Source organism: Acipenser ruthenus, chromosome 24, assembly GCF_902713425.1.
Source record: "Acipenser ruthenus chromosome 24, fAciRut3.2 maternal haplotype, whole genome shotgun sequence".
Taxonomy (NCBI): Eukaryota; Metazoa; Chordata; class Actinopteri; order Acipenseriformes; family Acipenseridae; genus Acipenser; species Acipenser ruthenus.
The window spans coordinates 19373467-19401287 of NC_081212.1; the positions used below are offsets into that span (position 1 = coordinate 19373467).

The 27821-nt window shown below is 39.3% G+C and overlaps 3 protein-coding genes across 8 annotated transcripts in view; 1 reads left to right on the plus strand and 2 right to left on the minus strand.

The window, feature by feature from the left end:
- The first annotated feature begins 133 nt into the window (after positions 1-133).
- LOC117429357 (gamma-secretase subunit Aph-1b-like) lies at positions 134-8577 on the plus strand. The gene is made up of 6 exons (XM_034048750.3): positions 134-555; positions 1536-1706; positions 2368-2441; positions 3011-3133; positions 5450-5577; positions 6184-8577. Exons 1-6 carry the CDS (start codon positions 443-445, stop codon positions 6349-6351), a joined length of 777 nt encoding a protein of 258 aa, XP_033904641.1. The 5' UTR covers positions 134-442; the 3' UTR covers positions 6352-8577.
- A 2794-nt stretch (positions 8578-11371) lies between these two features.
- The window catches only part of LOC117429525 (carbonic anhydrase 12-like), a 36330-nt gene continuing 19880 nt past the window's right edge, over positions 11372-27821 (minus strand). For 2 of the 6 annotated variants that reach the window (XM_058998573.1, XM_058998568.1), the window contains 4 exons: positions 27248-27374; positions 20609-20635; positions 18423-18507; positions 11372-13543 (listed from right to left, as the gene is read on the minus strand). In XM_058998573.1, coding sequence (XP_058854556.1) covers positions 13459-13543; positions 18423-18507; positions 20609-20635; positions 27248-27374 — 324 coding nt within the window. In that variant the 3' untranslated portion in view covers positions 11372-13458. Of the gene's footprint in view, positions 13544-18418; positions 18508-20608; positions 20636-27247; positions 27375-27821 lie in introns of those variants that run through there. The other 4 variants (XM_058998569.1, XM_058998571.1, XM_058998570.1 and 1 more) reach the window with 4 other exon arrangements.
- Positions 20642-27233, minus strand: LOC117429526 (uncharacterized). The gene has a single exon (XM_034049108.3). The coding sequence runs from the start codon at positions 25374-25376 to the stop codon at positions 24525-24527; it is 852 nt and encodes a 283-aa protein (XP_033904999.2). The 5' UTR covers positions 25377-27233; the 3' UTR covers positions 20642-24524.

Here is a 27821-nt window from a genome sequence, read left to right on the forward strand (position 1 = left end):
TCACTTGCAGCAATTTGTAGTTTTCAGACGTGTTATGGAGTTATTTCTTTCATTAGAAATAGTTTATTGGATATTTTCAGCATAACGTAGCGTGACAAATAATAATGACTATATATTTAGAATAAATACAGTTCCAGCAGTTTACATTTTCGTAGTCCTCCATACGCTAGGTGGCACTGTTTTACATATTAACCAACCAGAGTTTTTTTGGGGGGGCCGATTTTCTGCTCGAACAGGAAGAGTATCGATTGTTATGTTGCAGCAGTGAAACAGAGGAAAAGGCTAGTCAAGGAATTTCGTTGTGTTGTTTTTTTTTAAATCATACATTTATGATTCTTATTAGAAGCAACACATTTAGTGTTGTGCTTGTTTTGAGGAGTCGTATGCCTAGTCTCCAGAAAGAAAATCTGTTTAAGAATTTCAGTTCGGACCCATCCCAGAAATGACAACATCAGTGTTTTTCGGCTGTACATTCATCGCCTTTGGCCCAGCGATTTCATTGTTCCTGTTTACAATCGCCAGAGACCCTTTGCGGGTCATCTTTTTGATTGCTGGGTGAGTGTTTTGTTTGAATTAATAAAAAGATCTGAAGCATTCACTATGCTTTCTTATCATGTATACAGTATATGTAATGGTATATTGTATGTACAGTACTGTGTCAGTAGCATTCTGCCCAACCCGACATTGTCACTCATTTGCTATATATACTGGTAACTACAGACGTATAGTTTCGCCGAAATAATCTGCTGCTGCTACTACTATAAGAGAATTCTTCCGATCACAACCTCCCAAACAATGATTTCACATTAAAAAATTTTACAAAATTGAATTCAGTACAGGAACAGAAACTAACTGTTAAAAAACACAATTATAATAGTAACATGAGTGGCACTGAATACTGTGCAATACTGAAAACGACTGGTTTTACAATACTTGGCTCATTATAATTTAATTTTTTTCATTCTTTTTTGTAATCATATAGAAAAGACAAACTAAATCATTTTTTTAACTTCCCTTACTCACGAACACACGTAGTGGACACGTGGGGTACCATACTGTAGCAAACAAATGACGTAACATCCGGTTATGGTGGGCTAAAGCTGGTAAGAAAGCAATAATACATGGTAGGGTGTTCAAATATGGTCCAGTATCTACACACATAGGATAAACCGCCAAGGCCAATGGATTTTGTGCCATATTTGAACACCCTAAAGTAGAACACCCTAAATATCCAGTCCTGTCTGGGTTTTTACACCACACAGGTTCTAAAATAGTGAATTGAACCTGCTAAAAGATCTGACCACTGCCCTTGTAAAAAAAACCTTTCCGTGCCCTGTCCCCACCAAAGTGAATTGGTTGTCCAGTGAATCAGGCAGAGTGGTTCTAAAAGTTCCAAGTTGTGCTGTTTTAGTGACATAAAACATGTCACAGGTTAGAACACTTGTCAGCCAATGAGATTGCTTCTTCACTTCTTTCCATTTTTATAATAGTGTTTATTGTTAGAGATATCCTGACCGTTCTTTTTTTTCCCCCAGGGCGTTCTTCTGGCTGGTGTCTCTGCTGCTGTCCTCTCTGGTGTGGTTCATCGCAGTACAGATCAGCAACAAAGAGAACGCATCGGTTCAGAAAGGACTTCTCATCTTCGGAGTGGTGTTGTCAGTGCTGCTCCAGGAAACCTTCCGCTTCGGTTACTATAAACTACTCAAGTAAGAGAAATGTGACTCGGATTGGAAAATAACAGGCACTTAGAACCACGGGAGGTGGAATTCACACCATTCAACTTGCATGTCACATTTAATAAAATGACATAAGAGTATTACAATTGTAGTGGGAATGGATGTTCATTGAGTACCGTAGTTTTTCTAAGAATGAGGATTGCCTAAATTCTCTGAATTCAGCTTCATTTAAGTTTAAACATACTTTCTTTTCCATACATTGTACTTGTTATTTAAACAGAGTGCCCCATGAACTGTGGTTAGTTCAGTCGTGAGCAGTAACTACACTACACCAGTTATGAAGATGACAATAAAATGTATCCTCTATATGTTTTCATGGAAAGTTACATTTGGAGACCTAGCATGAAAACAGACCCATTATAAACACGAAACAATCTATTTTAAGGATCGCTCTAAACAGCAACATATCTAAATACTACTGCCCTTATACTATAATATAATATAATATAATATAATATAATATAATATAAGGAAGGCATTCATGGATTTTCTTCCATCTCATTAGTGTAACATGTTTCTTACTTTCTTTAATAAGCGTGCAATTTCCTTCTTTTGTTAAAGTCCTTTATCTTTCTACAGCCTGCTGCTGATTTCATTTTTGTCATTCTTATTCGTTTTTTTTTAATTTCAGGAGAGCTAATGAAGGTTTGATGGCTCTGAGTCAAGAAGATGCAATGCCCATTTCTATAAGACAACTGGCTTATGGTATAATGATCTATAATCCATACAGGGAGATGTATTATATTAACCTTTCTTACAATAATCACTAACAGTACATTCATATACTAGAAGTAAATCCAGTAAACACATCTTATAGGCTACACCTGTTCTGCATAACATGTTGAAATATTGACTGCAAACCCAGGTTTCATGGTAGAAAGCTCCTAGCCTACTGTAAGTTGAAAACACATTTAAGGCTTTTCCTCAAATAGGAGTGGCATTGTGATCTTTCTCAGAATTCAGAGAAGTAATTAGATGGAGTGTAAAGGCTTCTATTGCAAAGCAGTTTCATCCACCCTAGTTTTTACTTTGAGCTGGAGTAGCCACCATGCACAGGTAACAATCTTAGAGGGGGCTATTTAAAATCCCAGTAAAACCTAGAGTAGCTCAAACTGCAATGCAGTCAGTCCATTCATTTTGTATTCTATTTAGATGTGAGGAGAAAAAACATTCTGTGTTAGCATTTTATAGTCAAGCAGTGTTGTACATTTTTTTTATGAATTAACCTGCTTGTTTCAGTGTACTGATGTGTGTTTTTCTGCACTTCTCCTCAGTATCTGGCTTGGGATTTGGTTTCATGAGTGGGGCATTTTCAGTCGTCAACATACTGGCTGACTCGCTGGGCCCAGGCACTGTGGGGATTCACGGAGATTCACAACATTATTTTGTATCATCAGGTAATAGGATATGTTGCTCCTGAAATGTTAAGCAGATCAGTTTTTAATATCCCTTGTTCCACCAGGTGGAGCTGTTGCACAAGAAATTAAAGTCAAGGTATTCAACAAAGAAGTTAATTGGAAAAGGTTCAGCATTTTATTTTTCAATGTTCAGATTTATATAGACTTGTGATCTTATTTAACTAAATAATATACACAATTTAGGTTGCTAATTCTCACTGCACTGTATTACCAATGAATGAATGAGCATTCCATTCCCCTACTCCCTACTCCCTCATATATCTTTTTAATGCTGTTTATTTTATTGTGATTTTTTGTTCCTCAAAAACACAGCAGGGATAATTAAGAATAAGAATACAACAATAAAAATCTGCAGGCATTTGTGTTTCTGTACAACACAGAAAAGGGAAATTAAACAAAACTTAGAGACGTGTATTTCCAGAATGCTAATATTAGAAAAGAATGCTATTGGTCAACTTGATTCTTGTGCCAATATTGATTCACAGGTGAGTCGTTCCAAATAAATATCTACAGTGCTTAATCAAAGTACCAGGACTAATTCTATTGCTTCCAGGTTGTTTGAGACAATTCTGTCTAATGTATGATTTCATCTGTCTGTGATTCTCAGCTATATAGGGCTATCAATATGATAACATACAGTACTGTGCAAAAGTTTTAGGCAGGTGTGAAAAAATGCTGTAAAGTAAGAATGCTTTCAAAAATAGACATGTTAATAGATTATATTTATCAATTAACTAAATGCAAAGTGAGTGAACAGAAGAAAAATCTAAATTAAATCCATATTTGGTGTGACCACCCTTTGCCTTCAAAACAGCATCAATTCTTCTAGGTACACTTGCACAAAGTCAGGGGTTTTGTAGGCATATAGTCAGGTGTATGATTAAACAATTATACCAAACAGGTGCTAATGATCATCAATTCAATATGTAGGTTGAAACACAATCATTAACTGAAACAGAAACAGCTGTGTAGGAGGAATAAAACTGGGTGAGGAACAGCCAAACTCAGCTAACAAGGTGAGGTTGCTGAAGACAGTTTACTGTCAAAAGTCATACACCATGGCAAGACTGAGCACAGCAACAAGACACAAGGTATTTATACTGCATCAGCAAGGTCTCTCCCAGGCAGAAATTTCAAGGCAGACAGGGGTTTCCAGATGTGCTGTCCAAGCTCTTTTGAAGAAGCACAAAGAAACGGGCAACGTTGAGGACCGTAGACACAGTGGTTGGCCAAGGAAACTTACTGCAGCAGATGAAAGACACATCATGCTTACTTCCCTTCGCAATCAGAAGATGTCCAGCAGTGCCATCAGCTCAGAATTGGTAGAAAACAGTGGGACCCTGGTACACCCATCTACTGTCCGGAGAAGTCTGGTCAGAAGTGGCCTTCATGGAAGACTTGCGGCCAAAAAGCCATACCTCCGACGTGGAAACAAGGCCAAGCGACTCAACTATGCACGAAAACACAGGAACTGGGGTGCAGAAAAATGGCAGCAGGTGCTCTGGACTGATGAGTCAAAGTTTGAAATATTTGGCTGTAGCAGAAGGCAGTTTGTTTGCCGAAGGGCTGGAGAGCGGTACACGAATGAGTGTCTGCAGGCAACAGTGAAGCATGGTGGAGGTTCCTTGCAAGTTTGGGGCTGCATTTCTGCAAATGGAGTTGGGGATTTGGTCAGAATTAATGGTCTCCTCAATGCTGAGAAGTACAGGCAGATACTTATCCATCATGCAATACCATCAGGGAGGCATCTGATTGGCCCCAAATTTATTCTGCAGCATAACAACGACCCCAAACATACAGCGAAAGTCATTAAGAACTATCTTCAGCGTAAAGAAGAAAAAGGAGTCCTGGAGGTGATGGTATGGCCTCCACAGAGCCCTGATCTCAACATCATCGAGTCTGTCTGGGATTACATGAAGAGAGAGAAGCAACTGAGGCTGCCTAAATCCACAGAAGAACTGTGGTTAGTTCTCCAAGATGTTTGGGCCAACCTACCTGCCGAGTTCCTTCAAAAACTGTGTGCAAGTGTACCTAGAAGAATTGATGCTGTTTTGAATGCAAAGGGTGGTCACACCAAATATTGATTTGATGTAGATTTTTCTTCTGTTCACTCTGCATTTTGTTAATTGATAAATGTAAACTATTAACATGTCTATTTTTGAAAGCATTCTTACTTTTACAGCATTTTTTCACACCTGCCTAAAACTTTTGCACAGTACTGTACATATACAATTTGTCTTTTAATAACCTCTGCTTTTCTGATGATGCTGATCGTTTTGTTGCTGCACCTTTTAGCCTTCATGACAATGGCCATTATACTGCTGCACATGTTCTGGGGAGTTGTTTTCTTCGACGCCTGTGAAAAGAAGAGGTGGTGGGCTGTGGTCATAGTTGTTCTGAGCCACCTGCTTGTGTCGTGCCTGGTGAGTCTAAGAGAAAATCACTGTTGGGTTTTGTTGTTAAATTCCCTATCTCTGTCCTGTCTAGTCTTACAGGAACATTAGTCTATAAGGGGAGGCGGGGCTGAGCATGTATAGGACCTGTGGAAAGGTGCTGAAGAAGTATTAAAGGCAATGTGGCAGATTGGCTCATTTATTTGTTTTTCACCACTGGAAGCCTGGGAGTCAGATCCCGGTAACACTGTATGCAGTCTGATTCATTTTAGTAAAATGGAATAAGCCTTTTAAGATGAGCCTGGCAAACTTGTTCAATACTAAACCTGAATGAAAATGTTAAAGTGAGTGAGTTTAAACTGCAAAATACAAGGTTCCTGGAAGCAGCAGCATCTTTTCCATCGAAAGCGTTTTCCCAATCTGCGTATCGCAATACTGATGTATAAAATCCAAGAACCAGAAGATCTTTACCTGAAGGAAAGGGGGAGCCAGCGATAGTATTGCTAGTACAAGTTAGATGTCAGAAAATGGGTTTTGAAACCCTTCGTTAGCACTCCTTTAGTATAGTCTTAGGAGATTGGAGATTGTTTGTGCACAATGCTAGCTGCTCATGTCTTCCTCCTTGCTTTGTTGTAGTCGTTCCTGAATCCTCAGTATGAAGGCAGCCTCATCCCAGCCTACGTCGTTATGTGTGTGATGGGCATGTGGGCCTTCTCCAGTGCGGGCGGCTCGTTCCGAAACCTGAAGCTGTGTTTAACATGCAGGGATAAGGATTTCCTCCTTGTAAACCACAGACCCAGATAGCGCTCGGGATTCCAGGACACTTCTCACAAGAACTGTTTTGTACAAGGACGGGTTCAGTTATATCTACACATTGTTATTTCTATGGAGGTGCTTTCTTTTATTGTTCATTTTGAAATCATTGACGTTTCCTGGCAGAGACTCCTTGGAAACGCGAGCCAAAAAAAGATCTTCTGATTAATTGCATTGATATTAATGTTTGGTTTCCCTGTTCCTGTTCTGTTTGAAATCACCACTAGGCAGTGAGATAGCATGTAATCAGGATTTATGTTCCACCTTAATAATTATATCCTGAAGGGGGTGGGCACTCATTTCTACCAGCTTGCTTCCTTTCGTGCTATACCTTGCCATCAGACAGATAACTGCTTATTGGAAAGCCTTTTCAACAATTCTTGTCATTGTAGTCGAAATGCATTTAGGAGAAATATACAGCTATGGCCATAAGGGTTGCAATCACCTTGAATTTTAGGGTTGAGACAGTAATGAAAACGAATATATATATATATATATATATATATATATATATATATATATATATATATATATATATATATATATATATATATAAATGTGTGTGTGCGAGAACATAATTTAGATCTTTTATTTAACATCATGTAGCCAAATAAACTACAAAATGATATTGCTAAAGTCTACCGGAAGCCTTAATAGTAGTACACTATTTCATGTTAGATTTTGAAATGACACATTTTTTTTCATTTTGTCAGTTTTTTGTGAAGTATACAGAAAACTACAAAGCAGTATGTAATTAAATCTGTTAAGGTAACATTATTCAGCAGGTTTCATTCAGCTTCTAGAGGGTGGTGCTAAACCTTTGGCTGCAGCTGTACCTCATGACTTCTACTGAAACATTTTCTATGGGAAGATACAGCCAAGTTTGCTGATTAACCACACCACAGATTTTAAATTAGAAAGAAATCTGGGCAGTGCAGCACATTTTTCTCACAGAAGCAAGCTATTTGCATTATTAGGTAATAATATTATATTTCCAGGACACTGACGTATATTTAAATGTTTAAACCAGTTAATAAGATACTAATAAAATGCCTGTTAATTTTATAAACAAGAACCAAACAGCTAAGTCCTATATACCAGGGTTGGTTCTCATTTTGTGAAATTGTTCTCCTTTTGAGTTACAGACTGGTGCTTTTAAATAGGAAGCTTCACAATCTTGCCATGAATACATAGACCACTTTAGTTTGCTCAGTAGCAAACACAGTTTTCAAGGCCCTTTTGTGTGTGGCTGTGTGACTGTCGACACAGTGATTTATTACTTGACCTACAATGGTGATGACTGGGATGGAATTAATGAGAGCTGCTGCTTGATATTACTTGATTGAGATTTCTTTACATCGATAATTCAAGTGAATATAACAACTTCTCCATATATGTCTGACATAACAGCAGAATTAGGAACCAAGTGTAATAAATACTAGAAGTACTGCTGAAGCAGATGCATTCACTGCATAAATCAATGGCTATGTAAACAAGACTGTTCCTACATAACTGGGGGAATTGAGATAAAACAAACTGTAATGAAATTCTCTGGCTAACATAAGATACTGACCGTTTAGTTTTCTAATGGTTTGTAGGTCACTATTAAAGGGTAAGTTGGTTTGCTAATGAAGCTTTCCCTTTAAGCATAATAGTGCTTTTCCGTTTCCACCTGTTTTTAATATAATGAGCCACATTTTGAAGCGCGCACAAATAATGTTATTGTATAAAAGCATTACTTCTGCAGGTGTATGAACTTCCACTACAGTTTTTAGTGTGCTATTAGCCTAAGCTTAACTAAAATGTAGTACTGAGTACTGATAATATTCTAATATTCGTAGCAATCCAATAATAATACCTCAGAGCTTTTGATCAATTAGAACTGCTGTTCTGTTCATTTTGAATTTTTATTTGCACTTGTTTAAATCAAGCAAACCTGTGTATAGCTGCTGTACTTTATAGCTTTTGCCTCGTAAAGGATGTATATATCCTGTTTGGAGTGGTCAAAGTCTAAAGTTACTAATTGCCACACGTCTTTTGTTAATGTACAGATATCCTTCTTTAAAGTGTTTGCTAAATTTCTGATTTCTTTTTTTATTATTCCAGTTTCTCTTGACACTGCTGGATGTATCTTGAGGCAAGGTAGTTTGCCTATCTTTCCTGTCCTGATTTTAAACTGTAAAAGTAAAAAAAATAAAAGATTGTGTAAAACCTTTATTTTGACATTCAGCAGAATTTTTTTATTATTATTTTACTCCTGCAGCTGAAGACGCTGTGTTGATCAGCTGTCGGCATCTGACATTCAAAACTAAAAATGGATTATGTTCCTGGCATCTCCCAGCATCCTTTGCAATCATCTGCTGTGAGTTAAAAATGACATAACTCTCCCATGATTCCCAGCGGCTAAAAAAAACCAAGAAACACTTATAAAATATATACTTTCAAAAATAAAAAAACAGGTTTCAAATGATGTGTAATGATTTCTTGATCAGCAGTTTGAGACAATTCCAGTAGCACTAGTAGCTTGCAGCACTGCTCCTCGGAATTAGAATTTCAATGTAAGAAGGTCGACCACACTGTCATGCATCCCTCCCTCTGCAGCACTTTGCCAGGGTCATCTAGAAGTGTTATGCCATTACCTGTGTGTCTCAACAAAGGATTCTATCAGGTGAACATTTAATAGAATGCAGCATTACTATCACACTCTTTCCTGTCCTTCACTTCAGGTGCTACAGAGATAAGGACCGCTGCTGAACCTGTGTAGAGTCTGCATAGAATGTAACAGTCCTTATAGCTATGGAACACAAAGTGGAAGGCTTGAAATTGTTTCCATTGAATTTGTAGTGTTTTGGTAGGATACACAGGCTTCACAGTCACAGTGAACACAACATTTGTTTTTAAAATATAGAAAGTATAAGGTGCTTTTTATTGTTTTTGATAATCAGGTAAGTTTTAAATTATGACAAGCTTAGTGTAACCTTCAAAAATAAAATGGTTTCCTTTATGTGCATTTAAAGAGTGTGTTCTAACGTATTGTTTACTTTACAGTGTAATTCTTACTATTAAAAGCTCTATCCTGTTTCTGTGATTGACATTGGTTTATATTCAAACATTGAATTACAGCTGACTTGCAGGACTGTTGTTGTTATAGTTATGGAGCTGAGCATTGTAAAGCTCACATCACATTTTTACACAACCATTTCATATTGTCCACCTCTCACTGCATAGATGAGAGCGTGCCCCCAGCAGACCGGAGTCTGCTCTGTGTATATGAGACAGTCACGTATCATTTTGGTCTCTGTGGTCAAACTCGCAGCTGATTTCACAGTGGAGGTGGGCAGCCCTTTAATAAGAACAAAACGGTGTATGAAAATTAAGATGCAGTAAAAGTTAAATTATGATGTTCACATCCCCCAGCTGTTTTGAGTACCCCTGGGCAGAACAGTCCCCCTTTCAGACAGTATTTAATTAAATGCCATTCACCCGTCAGACAGTTTCCTTAAAGTGTAAACTATAATTCAAACTGGAAACTGTCCAGTAAAACAAAGCATAGGGGAGTACAGGGCTAACGAGTAGAGGGCCGGTAATAAATGTATTAAAAAAGCTGATAATCTGCCTTTAAAGGGTGAAAGAATATCTTTGGTTTTGCAGTTTAGTCTAATCTAGTGTCACTTCAAGAGAGACACTAAATATGTGAGAGACAGATAAATAATTTCTGCTTTCTTTTGGCCCAGATTGGGACAACTGGGGACAATTGTTCACCTTTGGAGAGATGACTTAACTGCCTTTGGCAAAATGTGCAGTCTGACTGTATCCTGGCTTAGACCATTATTTCAATTTCTTCTTTGACCCATCATAGAGTGTTTTTAAAATAAAAATAAAAAAATTCAAAAGGGCCCAGGGAAGAGAAAAGGATATTATCTGACAACATACAGTAAAAACCTCTCCAGGGCTTGAGAAAACGTTGAATATATTCAGAAAAGTGACTTCTGTTTGAAGATAGCAGTTTTGGTTTGTATAAAAGTAATGCTTGAGCTATAGTTGCAGGGTAAAAAGCAAGTCACAATCGTATCATTATGTAAGTTTTAAAAATAATTTCAATAGCATAGTTTTGCACAGTAAGTAAGGGATGAACAATAAGACCTGAAGCATTGAACATGTAAACTCTAATTCACCACTTTGAGTTGTTTATTCCACTTGAAACAGTTCTAATTCAACTGACAATTAACCCAAACGAATACTTTAAGAGCAGTACAGAAACCAGGACCAAATGACAGATGGAAATTGAGTGTAGATAGACTAAGGACAGAGGGAAGGAAACACTTCTTCACACAGACAGTGGTGAGAGTATGGAACGGGATACCTAGTCTAGTCAGGAAAATTCTGTAAGACCCAGCTTGACAGCAATCAGTCAGCTACTAGGAACTGGACAAGCTGAGATGGACGGAATGGCCTCGTCTTGTTCGTATGTTCTTCGTTCTTACATGTGATATTCAATCAAAATGTCATCGATATCCCAACTCTTAGCATTTATCCATGTTAGTCGATTAAAAATGGCATTGACTTTCAGACAGACTTTAAAAGGTTGATTTCATAGAAATGTTTTTAAATGAAGATAATTTATTTATTATTTGTTTGTTGCCTTTATCCAAGGCAATTTACAGAGACTAGGGTGTGTGAACTATGCATCAGCTGCAGAGTCACTTACAATTACATCTCACCCCGAAAGACGGAGCACAAGGAGGTTAAGTGACTTGCTCAGGGTCACACAATGAGTCAGTGGCTGAGGTGGGATTTGAACCGGGGACCGGTTACAAGCCTTTTTCTTTAACCACTGGACCACACAGCCTTCTGTTTCATATGACACTGAAATATTAGTTAACAAGATACGTTTCAACAAACATGAACCCAAGCAGAGAGAGAGAGAGAGAGAGAGAGAGAGATCTCAATTCAAAATTCTTCAAGGGGTATTCAAAATGTGCTCTACAAATGAGACAACTCACAACAACTCATTTTCAGCAGTTTTATTAGGATTTATGGTGCCATTTAAAAATCAATATACAATCAATCACCATGAATGACATGCATTTACAGAAACTACATTTGTGATAATACTGTACTGGCACTGTTCCATCTGCATAACAAAGTGGGCTAATAACATTCCAAACTAACTAAACCATTAAAATGCTATCCTGAGTGCATTTAAAAACATGAAACCCATAGTACACATTGTACACCATGAAGAAACCATTTTATCATGGATGTTGAAATAATATCAACAAAACTCGTTCAGAAGTAGTTCACATTGAATTATGCACAGTAGCTGTAATAAACAGTGTCAATACCATAGATTTTAATGAATGCTTAACAAATGTACTTAACAGTGCCTCCATTATATATCTCCCGAACATTTATTTATGTTGCCATGTTTAATTTTACTGGAGAGGAGAACTACGTAATCAAATAACATTTAAAAAAAAGCCAGCTCAAAATGGGTTGGAAAACACATGTGGAGCAACGTGTTTTTGTTATCACATTACATTTCAAACCAAATAAACATTTCTCCTACGTTTGATTATTGTAGAATATTGTCAATAAATAAATAAATAAATATAGACGATAAGCCAACAACTATTAATCCAGCAGATGGCGCTCCTAATAGTAAAATCCAGTGTATCTTGACTTACAGTAAAATATAAGGTCCACTTTAACTGGTCACCATGGAGTTAAAATGAGAACTTGAACCTGTATGCCGACACTACAAAATGATAAACACCTAAACTATTTATAAAATACCCTGCACTGACAAAACACATTCAAATAAATGTACATATGAGCTAAAGACATTGAAAAGAAAAGGAACGATAACTATCAATAATGCCATAATAATACAGTAGTATATTAAACTGGGGAATGTGATTGCAAGTATATTCCTATACTTGAAAAGTAACCATTCATTTACAAAATTATACACACACACACACACACACACATATATATATATATATACACACACACACACACACACACACACACACACACACACACACACACATATATATATATATATATATATATATATATATATATATATATATATATATATATATATATATTACACATACACTCATTAATTCACACATTTCACAAATCCTATGAACTGATAAACAAGGAGTTTTTGTCTGTTGTCTGATGTTCCAGTAGGAAGCCTTGATATGCTACTATGCTACTGCTGACATGAGAAAACCAAGGACTACATCAGAAAGGTGAGAAGAAAGCAAATATATTAAGTTTTAAAGCAGTGCTTTGTTTGCAACATGCATCAACAGTCCAAAGCGGCTTTTCTCCAAATCCTTTTTGTTAGTTCTGTTCCAAAAATTGCCCTCCCTTCAGGTCCAAGACTGCCACGTTTACACATTTTTTTCCTTAAACCACTGAGATTAAACAGTTTACTTTTTTATGTGCCAAAATTCACAAAACAAATGAAACTGGAATCTACAGAGAGCTGCTCATGCAAGAAATTCCAACTAAAATTGTACGATTCAAATATACATTGCCAAACACTGTAAACTCTCACTATTATTAGTACTTATAATTACACATGTTCAAGGAATTAATGAAGCAAGTATTTAACTTGATTAATCAGGTGTCTGAAGCTTCAACGTTTAGTTGAAAGGGTTTGAGAACTGCTGAACTGAAGCATGTTCAGGTATTCTCAATACAGGTCAACCGACACACTGTGCTTAAAAGAGGATCACACTGCATCAGGCATGACTGATCTTTCCAGAGCACAGGTGCGTAACTGAAAGGGTAGCTTTAAAATAGCAACTTGGTATGGTTCGGAAATATCGCAGTTATATAAAATAATGCATTCTTTTTGTTTAGAAACACTTTTTTGTCTTATCTCTTAGTGCGACTGGCACAACGCTTTTGTTCAAAGCAAAGAGAAATGCTGAACTCATATCTAATGTTAGAAAAGAAAAAAGTGTGTGTGGTTCTAAGATCCCCGATGCCTCTAAACAGGTTGTTCTTCATAGCTGCTGCTTCAGTGTGTGCAGTGTCAGGTGGGTTTCATCCTGCAGGGGCAGTGGCTGGGTCTTATACTTTTGAAGTGTCCTCCTCTTTGCTGGCTGCTGGTTTGTAGATGACTCCTTTGCCGTTGTCTTGATTGTTCTTTTTGCTTCTGGAAAAAAAAAACACACAATAAGAATGACACACTCTGTTAAGTACAGGACTACTAACTGGCTCAACAGGAAGGGAAGTTATTTTCCAAGATGTTGATTTTACAGATTCACTTTTTTTTGCCCAGATGCAGTCTCAGTGTCCCGTGTAGTTTTGTGTTTTTGGTGGAGCTCAATTTGAATGTGTTTTTTTGTTTGTTTGTTGTTGTTGTTGTAGTGTGTGTGAATCACCCGGAATGTTACTGTAGTACCAGTAAGAACACAGTTTGGATGAGTCTTGACTGGGGTCTTCACACCCTGATGAAGGCTAGGACTGCCGCTACACGTTGGGAGTCTCTTTGTTTGTTTTTTTGAACATGCTGGTTCCGTGTTCTATTTTTAACATTCCGTTTTTGGATATGCCCCATTAATAAAGGTATTTTAACTATAAGTTTGTAAGAGTGCCTTGGTTTTTGGTGATTTGCCTGATGGATTAACTTGAATCTATACGAAAACAATGGACTTACAGGTATTTTTTCACCTATATTTCTTACTAAACCTTTGACCCTTGACTCCAAAGAGCACCTTTTTTCATAATATGAAGATTTGATATATTATTATCAGTTTAAACCAAAGAGCGCTCTTGGGCCTTTTTTAATATGGCTAGTGACAAAATGAAACTACTGAGCTGCACTGAGAGGAATGTCTTCTGTATCATTACCATGTCCAGAGATTTAAACAAAGTTTCATTTCTGCACCCCACTTGTAATGGAGAGTCATAGAACAGTGCAGTTTACCAGATGTAAAGACACTGTCAGAAAGCAAGTGATCTGAATCATTCACATGAAGCAGTTGTTCACTGCACACAACCTGTAATGCGTTACTAAAATGCAATACAATTTCCATTCCTACAGCGCTGTTCAATGAGTAGAAGTAATGTCCTGGTGGGATCAGCCCTGTTAGGATGGTGTGAATTGTAGCAAATTCAGCTGAGTGATTCACACTTTTAACCAAGCAAGAATGAGGTGTCAGCAATGGTGCATGAATAGCTTACTGAAGAAACGTTCTCGCTATGGTATTTTCTGACGAAAGAGCTGTTCTAGTGATGATGTCTGTTTTCCCGTCCCTTGGGACATCATGTAAAGAATCAGTGAACATGATCAGCTGCTGAATCATTCAAAGGGAGGTTCCACTTACTCCCAAATCCTCTGCATCATCAAACCTTTGTCCTTATTGCAATGACTCATATAGTGTGTTTAATTCCATTGTTGATATAACCACTAGGTTTTTTGAGCAGCTCGAGTGGGCAGATTCTCTTTCACCATAGACATAATGTAACGCAGGCTAGATCAGCAACGGGTCTGCTTATGTTCAAGAGCCTGCATCATCTAGTGAACCAGGTTGCCCTTTGTATTGCTTTCAATGCGCTATTCACTAGATGGCGCTGACTCTAACAGCTACTTTGCTGATCTAGCCTGCGTTACATGTCTATGGTGAAAGAGAACTAGAACTCATTCGCTGCTCCTAAATTCAGGTCAACATACCTTACCAAAGAGTACATCAACCATTGAGTTAAACACAATATTGAAGCATTTGCAATATATATTTCCATGATTGTTTATTGATGTAGTGAAGCAGTGAAAGCATGGCGGTTGGAATGCTGAAGCACAATAACTATTTCATCTCTTTTTCTCTGTCTCTCCCCCCTCTCCCTGCTCCTCCTACCCCCACTGTCACCTCTTGCCGTAACCTCCGCTCTCTCTCCCCCTCTGTCCTTGCCTCCACTGCTCTCTCTCACCTCCCTCCTATCTATTCCTTTTCACAACTCTCCGTAGACTCTGCTACCTCCACCCTCTTCTCCCTCACCTCTTCCCTCGACTCCCTCTGTCCCCTCACCTCCCAACCCTCTCGCCCCTCCCCTCCTCATCCCTGGCTCTCTTCTGCGCTCCGCTTGGCAAGAATCACACTGTGATCTGCTGAAAAGAAATGGAAGAGAACCAAACTCCCTGCTGCCCTAGACCTTTACCGCACTCTCCTCTCCTCCTTCTCCTCTACTCTCTCCTCTGCTAAATGTACTTATTTCCAATCTGTAATCCAAGCCTCCACTAACAACCCACGTAAACTATTCTCTACCTTCTCCTCCCTCCTAAACCCTCCCCCCTCCCTCCTCTATCTCCCCTGATGACTTTGCCTCCTTCTTCTCTTCTAAAATCTCAGATATCCGCAAACTCTTTAACACCTCTCCCTCCCCCGCACCCCCTCCTGCTCCAACCCCTACACCCACTGCATCCCCTACTAATTCACCCTCCTTCTCCACCTTCTTGCCCCTCTCAGACTCTGACTTCTCCTCCCTGCTCCAGGGTCACAAACCCACCACGTGTGCCCTGGACCCCCTCCCCACTCACCTCTTTCAAGCTGCTGCTCCTGCTCTACTTCCCTTCATCTCCTCCCTTCTCAACACCTCTCTACTTTCTGGTCTGCCTTCAAAAAAGCCTCTATCACCCCTCCTCAAAAAACCTACCCTCGACCCCACCTCCCTCCAGAGCTACAGTCCTGTCTCCCTCCTACCCTTCCTCTCCAAAACCCTTGAGCGACTGTACACCGCCAGCTCTCTGCTTTCCTGTCCAACCACTCTCTGCTCGACCCTCTCCAATCTGGCTTCCGCTCTGCTCACTCCACTGAAACCGCCCTCCTGTCTGTCACCAACTCACTTAAGTCTGCCCGAGCTGCCTCTCTCTCCTCTGTCCTAATTCTCCTCGACCTCTCTGCTGCCTTTGACACTGCTGATCACTCTATTCTACTATCATCTCTCGCTGACCTGGGGATCTCTGGCACTGCTCTGGCCTGGTTCTCCTCCTACCTCTCCAACCACACTTACCAGGTAACCTGGTGTGGACCAACCTCCACACCTCACCCTCTCTTAACTGGAGTCCCCCAAGGGTCAGTCTTGGGTCCTCTCCTGTTCTCTCTCTACACCCGCTCCCTGGGCCCCCTCATCGCATCCTATGGTTTCTCATACCATTTCTATGCTGATGATGCTCAGATTTTCCTCTCCTTCCCCACCTCTGACTCCACCATCTCCTCCCGTATCTCTACCTGTCTGTCTGCTATTTCCTCCTGGATGCACTCATCACCTCAAACTCAACCTCTCTAAATCTGACCTCCTTTTTTTCCCTCCTCCTCCCCCTCCTCTGATCTCTCTATCTCTGTTCCTCTGGAATCTACCACACTCCCTCTTCCTCCGCTAAGAACCTCTGAGTCACCCTGGACCCCTGCCTCTCTTATTCCCAGCACATCTCCACTCTGGCACGCATTTGCCGATTCTTCCTGAGCAACATCCAAAGAATCCGACCCTTCCTCACCAACTACGCTACCCAGCTCCTGGTCCAGGCCTTGGTACTCTCCCGCCTAGACTACTGCAACGCCCTCCTGGCTGGCCTCCCTGCATCTGCCACCCGTCCGCTCCAGCTCATCCAGAACTCCGCTGCCCGCCTGGTGTTCTCTCTGCCTCGCTTCTCCCACGCATCTCCACTACTCCGCTCACTCCACTGGCTACCGATCACCTCTCGCATCCAGTTCAAGACTCTTGTACTAGCCTACAGATGCCTTGACCAGACTGCACCCAGCTACCTCCAGACCCTCATCTCTCCCTACACCCCCACTCGACCTCTCCGCTCCGCCTGCACTAGAAGACTGGCTCTACCTCCTCTACGCTCCCCTGCCTCCAGAGCCCGCTCCTTCTCCACCCTCGCTCCGCAGTGGTGGAATGACCTTCCTACAGATGTCAGGACCGCCCAGTCCCTGACCACATCCTGGCGCCTCCTTAAGACTCACCACTTCAGACAGCACCTGTAGAACTCCTCTGTTTTCCCCTGGGACACTATCACCCTTCCTTAAATGCGCTTTATTTGCTCTTATCTGCCCCCTATTTTACTGCATTTAATCCTGTACTTCAGAGTACTGTAATCTGCCAAGTGTTTAATCTGTAGTATTTTGTATTTAATCATATCTTGATGTAACTATCACTGTCACTGTTATCTGCTGTATTATTGAATTGTATTTTGTCACACTTGTACTTGCTTGAACCAAAGTCATTGTATTTATCTTGCTCTTATTGTATTACTTGTACTGTAACACTTGAAATTTATTTGCTTACGATTGTAAGTCGCCCTGGATAAGGGCGTCTGCTAAGAAATAAATAAATAATAATAATAATAATAATAATAGTAGCATGGGAAGTTGCTGAGTGGTTTGCGCTGGTAAGGTTGAATGTGCCTGCGGGGCAGGGATTGGAGGTTGTGCTGCTCAGTGTAGGTGGAGTGTGGGAATAAGAAGAACACTGAACCCTGCCGGCTCTGTGACTCACACTCAGGGCTTAAAACATACTGGATGTTTATGAAATTGGGAGCGAATTTGCATACAAGGTCAAGCCAGAAACGGTCTTCATAGCCCTGTTCTCCTTGTGTAGGACTCTTTAATGGTACAGTAGGCAATGACCTGAGGCAACGAACACCATGCTACAGAGAAATCTTTTTTTTTTTTTTGTGATTAACTATCCCAGTAATATAATTGTGCTAAATAGTACCCATTTAGAAAAACGTTTTTAAGAGAATTATTTATCAATGACTTTATATGTTGTATTACTAATTATCATTGAAACTTGCCATTTAAATATATGTCACCCTACGGTTTTTATTGGAATTAGTAATACAAATAATTTGGTTACTGTTGAGATTAAAACCAAGCCACCTAACTCTAGGGTTTTTAACTTCAGGTTCTGCATGAGACAAAAAGGTATATATCAACTGGGGTAAATGTACAGCATTACACCCCTGAAATCACTTCGCCCTTCCGGTTCAACAATGCACAGCAAGAAGGGAAAAGTCTCCTGAGAGCACTCACCTTTTCTTTATCAGCATGAAAACAATGAGCGCCACGATGAGGACTGCTCCCAGTACAGCAGCCAAAGTGATGGCGAGAATCACACCTGCAAGAGACCCAGAGCAATGAAAAGGCTGCTGAATTAAGACAGGTTTAATGACATCTTTTAGTTGTGTTTGAGTGGCATGATTAGAGATACAAGTCCACATTATTTCAGGGCTCTATTTTGAAGCAGGCACACTGTAAAAAAAAAAAAAAAAAAAACTACTATCACTATTTAATCATATCCTGATGTAACTTTCACTATTATTGAATTGTGGTTTGTCAAACTTGAAAAAATTATTGTATTTCTTGCTCTTATTTTATGACTTGTATTGTAACACTTGAATGTATTTGTATTTGCTTGCGATTGTAAGTCGCCCTGGATAAGGGCGTCTGCTAAGAAATAAATAATAATAATAATAATAATAATAATAATACCTTTGCCTTGCTTCACTTCAGCTGATCTAAACAACAGCAGATGGAAATACAGCTGTCATTTCAATCTTAAAAATATGAATCTTCCCGAGTTTCTTTTCATATTTTTACAGACTGAAATAAACTAAAGAGACTCACATGCACTGCTGGGTTTTGAGAACATCTGGCTCTTCAGTGATAATGATTTAATGATAATTTAAACAGGCTGTAGTTAGATCAGCTTCTGTTTAGATCAGTTGAATAGATCCCATTTTGTTACCTCCAATTGAAGGATATCTAAGGTACATAACTTCTATTAGTGTTGCAGATAGTGTAATTCAGCTCCATTGGGATTCACAAAGCTTTATTTAAAGTAATTTAAACCAGATTATTGTTTAGCTTTTTCATAATTAAGGGTTATCCCATGGACATCAAACTGCATTTAATTAATCAAAGCAGATTGTGATAAAGCGTTATGAATATAGTCCATTGGCAAACTAGAGAGTTATTTAATGGTATATAGAGAATAATGCATGGGGTTGTGTGATACCACATGCAGTATTTTGTATAATCTCTGTTGAGCATTTATCCTGCCAGAGCTCTAAAGTTCTGAGTTACTTGTTGTGGGTTATTATGGGACGGGTATTATGGGAAATATCAACTAGATGAGCCCATTGAAGAAAATGCTCACCAGGTATTATAGTCTATGAATAGGATTTCCTTCCTGTTTATGTAGCAGGGCACAGTGTGGAATGGAGGCGAGGGGGTTAGTTCACAGTAACAATAGAAGAAAAGGGAATGCATGATGATTATTGGTTAAAACAAGAAGACATGCTACAGCACTCCAAATGATTCAAAACAGCATACCACATGTGGACGACTTGATTTCCCATTGATGTCATTGATGATTCACAGTTAGGTCAGATCAGATTGATTAATGATTATGAGACTCATTTCAAACAAACGTAGAAAATGCAAGGCGACATCTGTATGTAAAAGGGTATTAAGACACTATGACAGCTCAATACAAGATAAGAATGTGGAAGCAGATCTGTGGGTTTCCATTAAAGACCACATAGCTTCAGATGAAATTCTCTTAGGGGTTTTGACTGCCCCTTCACTTTTTAGGGTGTTGACAATCATTCTGAGTGGTTCTTATTCAAATACTGGCTTAGTCTTTTTAAACAAGTCTGTGTTCATTCCCCTGAGTGCAGAAGCTGCTCTTCATTTCAGGTAGCCTGCTTGAGATATAGTGAAAACAGGCTCGATCAGCCAAGGTGTGTTGATAAAAGTAACAAACAGTGATCTGGATCAAGTTGTGGATCAGGTTTTTGCACAAGACGGTAACACATTGATTAATTGTAATAAGAAACCCTCAGAATAAATGGAAACACCATTAACATGGCATTTTAAGCTACTTTATGAAAGAAATAGGAAATAACAAATAGTTGTATACATTGTTTCTATATACTGTTCTAAATCCCACCCTTGCGATTCTCGCTTGTTATCACTCTTTTTAAAGGACCCTGTCGTGCCAGCAGTTGTGCAGCTGGTTGGCTTATTCTGTCGTGTGCTCATAGTGTGGCTGATCAATGAAGTCTGTGAAACATTCTCATCTTTTACTGAGAGAAATGAACTAATGAATGGACAGGAAGTTTTAAATCACAGAGCGTACGCACGCACGCACACGCACACGCACACACACACACACACACACACGACAGGTACTGTTCCTGCATGTGGCAACATACCCAAGTTCCAATGAAGAATCGTTAGCTCTTGAAAAGAAACATAAGAAGACAGTGCTTATTACTATAATTCACAGAGAAAAGCAGCAAGCAGGAGAACTATCCCTAGTAATATGCCACTTGTGTAAGTATAGTTCTATTTAAAATCTCTGCAGATAACTTGTATTTAAATAACAGAAGGAATAGAAAAAAGGAAACCTTTTTTCATAGAGCGAAAATAGAAAGGTATGAAGATGTCGTTGTGTCCTCCAAGGCACTGGGTTGTAAGAAAGTATTAATTGTGAACATTTCTTAAACAATCAGGCATTGTCTTTGATCTCACTGGCTGGTGCTGAACGAACCCATTAATCGGACTGAGCTCTCTACAGAAATCAGGTGCTGACAATCAGGTGAGGGGCATTGGTGTTGACTGGGCTGACTTCCCATTCCAAGTGAAGAAACAGCTTCTCGGATTTGTGAGGACTGCTGCTTTTCTTACACTCTGTGGAGAACAGCAATCCACACCAATCCAAGCAGCTGTTTCTTCACTGGGAAATGTAAACACGGCCAATCAACACCAGCCCCTCATCTGTGGAGTGCTTGATCCGAATAATGGATTTGTGCTGCTCTATCACCGTCTGATTTTTAAAACTTTTTGCTCTATTGCACAACTTGCACCAAGGTAGAATCACGTGTTGATTCTCCCTATCTAGGCCATTAAGTCCACATACACTTATTATTCTACTGATCAAGAAGGTTTGTTAAAATGGTAAATATTCTAAATGTAATCCTGTTTACCAGCCCAGTGACCAGTGACCAGTGACCAGTGAGAGCTGGAAACTTAAATACCTCATAATTAAAGGCTGATCAGTGTTAGTTTTCTTTACTATACAAACAAATTATAACATTTAACAATAGTAACTGTATACTGCATAAAGAGTCACAATACTGCTGTCCAGTTATATCTATCTATATAATAGACCTGAATACACTTTGTATAATAGAGTCTAATATCCTGACAGAATTGTCAGCAGCTAATTGCATATGTTCAATAATACAGTTTCAGATTAGTTACAAGCATGTTTGGCTTGGGCAATTTAAAAAAAACAAATGTTTGTGTGTGGGAGTAAGTGCTGTTCAACTAAATCAAACCTTTAATGGTGTCACTTGGACAGGGCATTCGTCAGCACCCTCACACTGTCACACACTCAATAACAACTCAGAGATGCTTTTTTCAGTCTTTATTGAATTGGATCCAAGTCACTTGCAAGAATCTTCATATATTCAATTATATGAACAATATGCATCATGGGAGCATTGCAATGCCTTAATAGTGTAACTAGCCCTCTGTATTGCATAACGCGCTTCAGATTTTAGTTTGATCTTATGGATTTAGTTCCAATTGTATTGCTGCTTATACCTGCTGTAGTTAGTGCTGTTACTCTATTCCACAGAGCTACTCAAATACTAGCTAATGTTATTTTAGCTAAGGTAATCAAAGATTAGTACTAATCGGTCTATGGAACTAGTCCATGGCAAGAGTCCATCACCACAGGTTTATTGTATGTGGGAACAATAGCTAGATTTAATTTCCTTTCTGTACTGCTAGCTTTCACAATATGTTCCACACAAAAGCTATTTAAATTAACCATATGTACTATTAGAATTTCTACACAGATCACAGAAGTATAATTATATACAGGACTTGCAGCTTTATACAGTATGAATAATCTCACAGTCTGCACAAATTTGCATCAATACATTGGCATGTATTTTCATAAGTGGCGAAATTATTATTATTATTATTTACATAAGTGGATCTGCTTAATTTACAATTTGTCATATTGTTTTAGGTAAAGCAACACTTACATTGTAAGGGCACTATAACGGTACTAACATAAATCGCAGCTGATTTAATTTAAAGTTATGCAAGGTAATGTGTTGCTTCGTATATTCTTATATTATTAGACAGACCAGAGAAGCCACTAACAAATAGAAACGTGATTCAAGAGGACAGATTTTATTCAGGGAACATTCAAGATATATTATGTCAGTTGGACCCCAATCTCCCCAATTAATGGGACATACTTTCCTATATCTTTAAACATGCTGCAAGGCTACCTCATATGTATTTAGTGGTCTCATGTATTTTGTATGGAAGGCCTTGTACAAAGGATGGTAAAAGACAAAACTCTGAAGATAAGAGTTGGCCCTGCAAAACATTTAAAGATATAGAAGTTGTGTTGCTACAAAAGAATGTGGGTATGTAAATAAAATGGTTTGAAAAGACAAGGAATTAGATTGAAAAATCTTCCTATCTGAAAATATCCACATGCTGCCTTTAGTCGTATCTATTTCGGATGCAGTCTGTTCTAGCTGTTCTGGGCTTCAGTCGCTGGAATCATGGCAATTCGCATACTTTCTTTTTTTAACGCAAAGTCAGCTGTTACCAGTACGGCAAGGAATTGTACATTAAGAATTCTTTGTGCACGAGACAACTCAGATTTATGAAGCTACAGTGCTACCCCATTATAACGAGACCTGTTATAGTTAGGAATCGATTATAACACGGTAAGGTCGTGACTCCCATTTCCCCCATAATGTAATTTGACTCGCAAACGTTGGGTGAACGTTGCAGGTATACAGTACGAAGCATGGCTGACAGCAAAAAAAGAAAAGCTTTCTCTGGTAAAATGAAACTCAATGTGGTGGACAGAGTAAAAAAAGGTGAAACTCAAGCAGCAGTTTCAAAAGATATAAATGTTGCAGAATCGAAGAAAAACTGAGGTTTTCTTGATAAGATTAACTCCAAAAGATGGCTGCTCAAAAAAAAAGCGCTGCGCTAAAGACAATGAATTAGACTCTGCTTTATTCACTTGGTTTCTGCAGGAACGTCAACAGGGAGGCGGGGGCATGAAAGCATACAGGGGGGTGCCCACATCAGTGCGTGCAGAGCTGAGCGAGACAAGCTGCTGCGCGAATGTGCTGCTGTGAGAGTGCAAGACTGTTTGTTGTTTTTGGTGTGGCCCAGGCTAACAGGGGCTGGGAATAATCATCCCAATAAACTGTGGATTCGAGTACCTGCAAATTGTGTGTGTCTCCTTCCTTCATTTTCCACCATACACTACAATATAAATCTGGCTTGTGATTGTAACTCATTTCGGGGACAAAAATGCCAATATTCGTTAGAAGGCAAAACATAAATAACGCGGTCTCCTAATTATGGACCCCGACAACCGCATTATAACAGGGTAGCACTGTAGTTCCTACTGATAGGTTCTAATGTGGACGTGAACTGCAATAACTTTTGAAAATACATGCCTTGTAAAGAAGTGCCAGTTTGAGTCCTATAGGGTCACCCTTAAACAGCGGGAATAATTGTTAACATCGATTACTGACCTCTTGGGATTTATAAATGCTGCCACCATCTTTATGTCAGTGATCGTGTCTGGGGAGTATTACAGCAAGTCCATATTGCATTATGATGTCCTTCCAATTAAAAGGGAGGCTATTCCATTATCTCTGGATGTAGCCGTTCTTTGAGTTGTTTGGCTGGGAACATTGTTCCCCTTGTATGGTTACTTCTTCAGTCTTCCACAGACATCTCCTTAACCCTGTTTTGGACACTGGAGCTCCCGCAAAACATATCTCTGAATCACAATGGTTAGACACGTTTAAAAGCAGGACCTGGTCCCCAGATTGGGCACCCAAGGGCTTCCAGGTTAAGAGCTCTTCTGAATGCCTTTAGTACATTTGATTTTAAGGCAATCTGGATTATCTCCCATTTTAGGTTTCCTGCCTTTAAGCCTGTATGTGCTTCCTCCCTGGTCATAGCTTTCCTGATTAACTAAGGTCTCCTTCATTGACTGGGTTTTGTTGGTGGTGGGGGTGGTAAGCTGCTATTTGATTTAGTTAACTAAGCCGCTTGGTCTTCTCCAGTCTAATCCTCCATCTCGTGCCGGTATGACAATGCTGGCCCTATTGCGTTTGCTTGGGTGACACTTTGTCCCAGCTTGGCTTGGTTCATTAGAAATTTCGCTTTTTGCTTCAGGTTCGCCGGGTGTGTCAAGAATGGAACAGGAATCTTTATTGGCCCCTGAGCCGCTTTAGTCAGGGCCCGATCCAACTCTGCGGCTTCTTCAGTGCGGCGGCTGCGGATAATGTTTCTGATTGTCGGGACAGTGAGCACAGACCTCCCCTCCAGGTAACTCCTAAGGTTCAGCTCCGGAAAAATGACCTCACTAATAGCATTGGCCACTTCTCTTTCTGTTTGACTCCTCTTCAGCCCTCTTCGAATATGCTGTTCCAGGGTTCTGAAACTCCATTTGTCATCTCTAGGATTGGAGATGCCAGTCTGCCAGTATTTCCAGTATGCTGGCAACACACTGTCATTGTCTTGGGTATGTACCTTTGCTCCACCTGGCCAACTCCAGTTCTTTGAATTCCTGTAGTTGATCTTGGGGTGTAAAGGGTTCCCAGCTCTATAGTGTGTATTCTGCACACCTCCACTCTGATAAGCTGCCCACTCTGCACTGGCTGGGGAGGTGGAGTTTCCAACCCGTTTCAAATGGGGGAGTAGCATGGACATTCCCTCATCGGCCAGGTCTGCAAGGTCTCCAGTTTGTAACTTTTGGATAATTTGTTTCCGCAGGAATGAAGGCGTTGTCCTTCGAACATTTCCTCTGCCTACACCGGAGATACAGCCACATGTTGAATTGTTTTTTTCTCTTTGCAGCAAGTATTCCTCCCTCACTGTACCTTGCTGCATTTTACCTGCATGCTTCAGGGACATCTCCTCAGGCCATGGTGGGTTAGAGAGAGGGGACGTTCATGCTGTGGTCCGTCTACTTTCCCCCTCATTTCCATGCTGAAATCAACCTTGCTTCATGCAGATCTTGTTCAGCAATTGTTATTAGCATGCGTAGGATCTCGGTGGAACCTCCAGAAATGTTACAAATCTCAAGAATCACTCAGACATGCACTTTTGTATCTCTATTTAAATACATAAGCAGCATGCAGACTTATGTACAATAAATCAGATATGTATTTGTGTTAGAAGACTGTTAAAATAAACATTGCAGTAATTTAATCGTATGCATTAATGGTCTTACTACAAAAAGATTTTGTATCACTCTCTAGAATGAACTAAATTTGCTCCATGAAGTCTAATGAAACCTGAATAATGTTACGTTAACATATTGAATTTTGTACCGCTTTGTCGATTTTTTGTTAAGTATATGGGAAAACTACAAAATTAAAAAATATGTGACATTAGGAATTCTAACTTGAAATACTGTAGTACTATTTTGGCTTCCGGTAAAGTTTTGCAAGATCATTTTTAGTTTATTTGATTACATGATGTTAAATAAAATATCTAAATTATGTTCTTATAGATTTCTTTTTTTTTTTTTTTTTAATGTCTTAATCATAAAATTCTAGGTGATGCAAAACTTTTGGCCATAGCTCTATGTGTAGCATTCAACAAAACAGCTTTTTATATAGGTTTACAAAATCCTACTTGGTGTTTTACACTATCCAACCTAAAAATAAATCTGTTTTCTTTATTGTTATTTTGGTTCATTAGTTAATTAAGCAACTGATATCATGCCATGTAAGTTTGACAATACACAAACAGCAAATTCTCCAAAGAAAACTTAGCACCTGCAGCCTGCATTCTCAAAATGCTCAGGAACCTCTCCAGTATACACCACTCAGTCCCTCAGTCACTGTATTCATTCAAAGGCATGTTGGGATTTTCATTTGATAGATTTGTTTAGTTTATGTTGCTGGAACCTAGAACAAGCGATACCTACACTCTATACCACTCGATAAAACAAAGCATGAACATTCAAACAATTCTTGGGGCAGCAGTGTGGAGTAGTGGTTAGGGCTCTGGACTCTTGACCAGAGGGTTGTGGGTTCAATCCCCAGTGGGGGACACTGCTGTTGTACCCTTGAGCAAGGTACTTTACCTAGATTGCTCCAGTAAAAACCCAACTGTATAAATAGTAATTGTATGTAAAAATAATGTGATACCTGTATAATGTGAAATAATGTATAATGTGATATCTTGTAACAATTGTAAGTCGCCCTGGATAAGGGCGTCTGCTAAGAAATAAATAATAATAATAATAATAATAAATGAGTACAGGGAGTGAGGAGCAGAATAATGCAGACTTCATGACAATCTAGCACGTCGCCACGGTCACAGGACTCCCCCTGAGAAGGAGTGAAGCAGCACACGCGTGTTTGGCTGTTTCATTCTACAAGTCAAGTTTGAAACAGACTTGTTCCCTTTACTTTCATGCAAACAGGTCAAAATGTAAAGACTTCTACATTTTACTTTTCATCATGCACATTTGGATTTGGCTTGTCTACAGTTTGCCGGTCTCCACTCGTTTCATTTTACACGTTCCAACCCATAATCCAATCCCAGTCCTGCTAGTCACTATCTGAACACAAGATTGGATTTCAGGGGTGAACACTGAAAGGTAAATAGACAGTCAATATAGTTATTTTACTAATTTAAGCGGTTTTGTGATGTGCTGGATTCTCCAGTCTAGAACACCAGTGGACCAGTTAACTGTAGGCTCTTGCAAGATGTTTAGTATTTGGCATGCCATAATCTTTTTAATAAAACAAGATCTCAAATCAGTAACTTACCATCACGGAAGGACACTACAACATGCCTCTCATTGGTCTCTTGAGGATGTCTGTAATTTTGATTCATCTTCAAGGAGATGGGCTCGTTTACGTAGGTGCTGTACAATACAGTTTGTAATGACAGGAGCTGGGTAGATGCAAAGATGGTATAAAAAGTTATTTACGAAGAGCTGGAGGCGGCCAAATCCCAAATGCATTACAGAGCAGGGGACGTTTTCAGCCATTTAATGACAAGCTATAGCAGTAACCGCGTCTCCTCAGTGAAAGACGGCTTGGCATACTTCACTGCCACTATGAACCACAGTTTTGCAAAGGAATTAGTGTTTGTTTTTTTACAGCAATAAAATCTAATTTAGTTTGGTGGTTGAAAGAAAATAGACCCCAAAATGCATAGTGTCCTTCAGAACATTACAAGAACTACAATATGCCTTTATCTTGGACTCATAATGACATCACAAGTAAGCAGCCTGCTAATGTGGCAGAACAAGCAAAAAACCGGTCTACTGTATGCAGTTCATCTGTAACTTCATCCACTCAGTCAGGTGAATACCTCGCACTGGAGTGTGCTTAGAGA

What these genes read in the sequence shown, in the direction of transcription:
- LOC117429357 (XM_034048750.3), top strand. Translation starts at nt 443, where the DNA reads ATGACAACATCAGTGTTTTTCGGCTGTACATTCATCGCCTTTGGCCCA. An exon ending in GTCATCTTTTTGATTGCTGG is followed by an intron (nt 556 to 1,535) that starts GTGAGTGTTTTG and finishes TTTTTCCCCCAG; the next exon opens with GGCGTTCTTCTGGCTGGTGT. An exon ending in TATAAGACAACTGGCTTATG is followed by an intron (nt 2,442 to 3,010) that starts GTATAATGATCT and finishes ACTTCTCCTCAG; the next exon opens with TATCTGGCTTGGGATTTGGT.
- LOC117429526 (XM_034049108.3), bottom strand. Translation starts at nt 25,376, where the DNA reads ATGTCCCTGAAGCATGCAGGTAAAATGCAGCAAGGTACAGTGAGGGAG.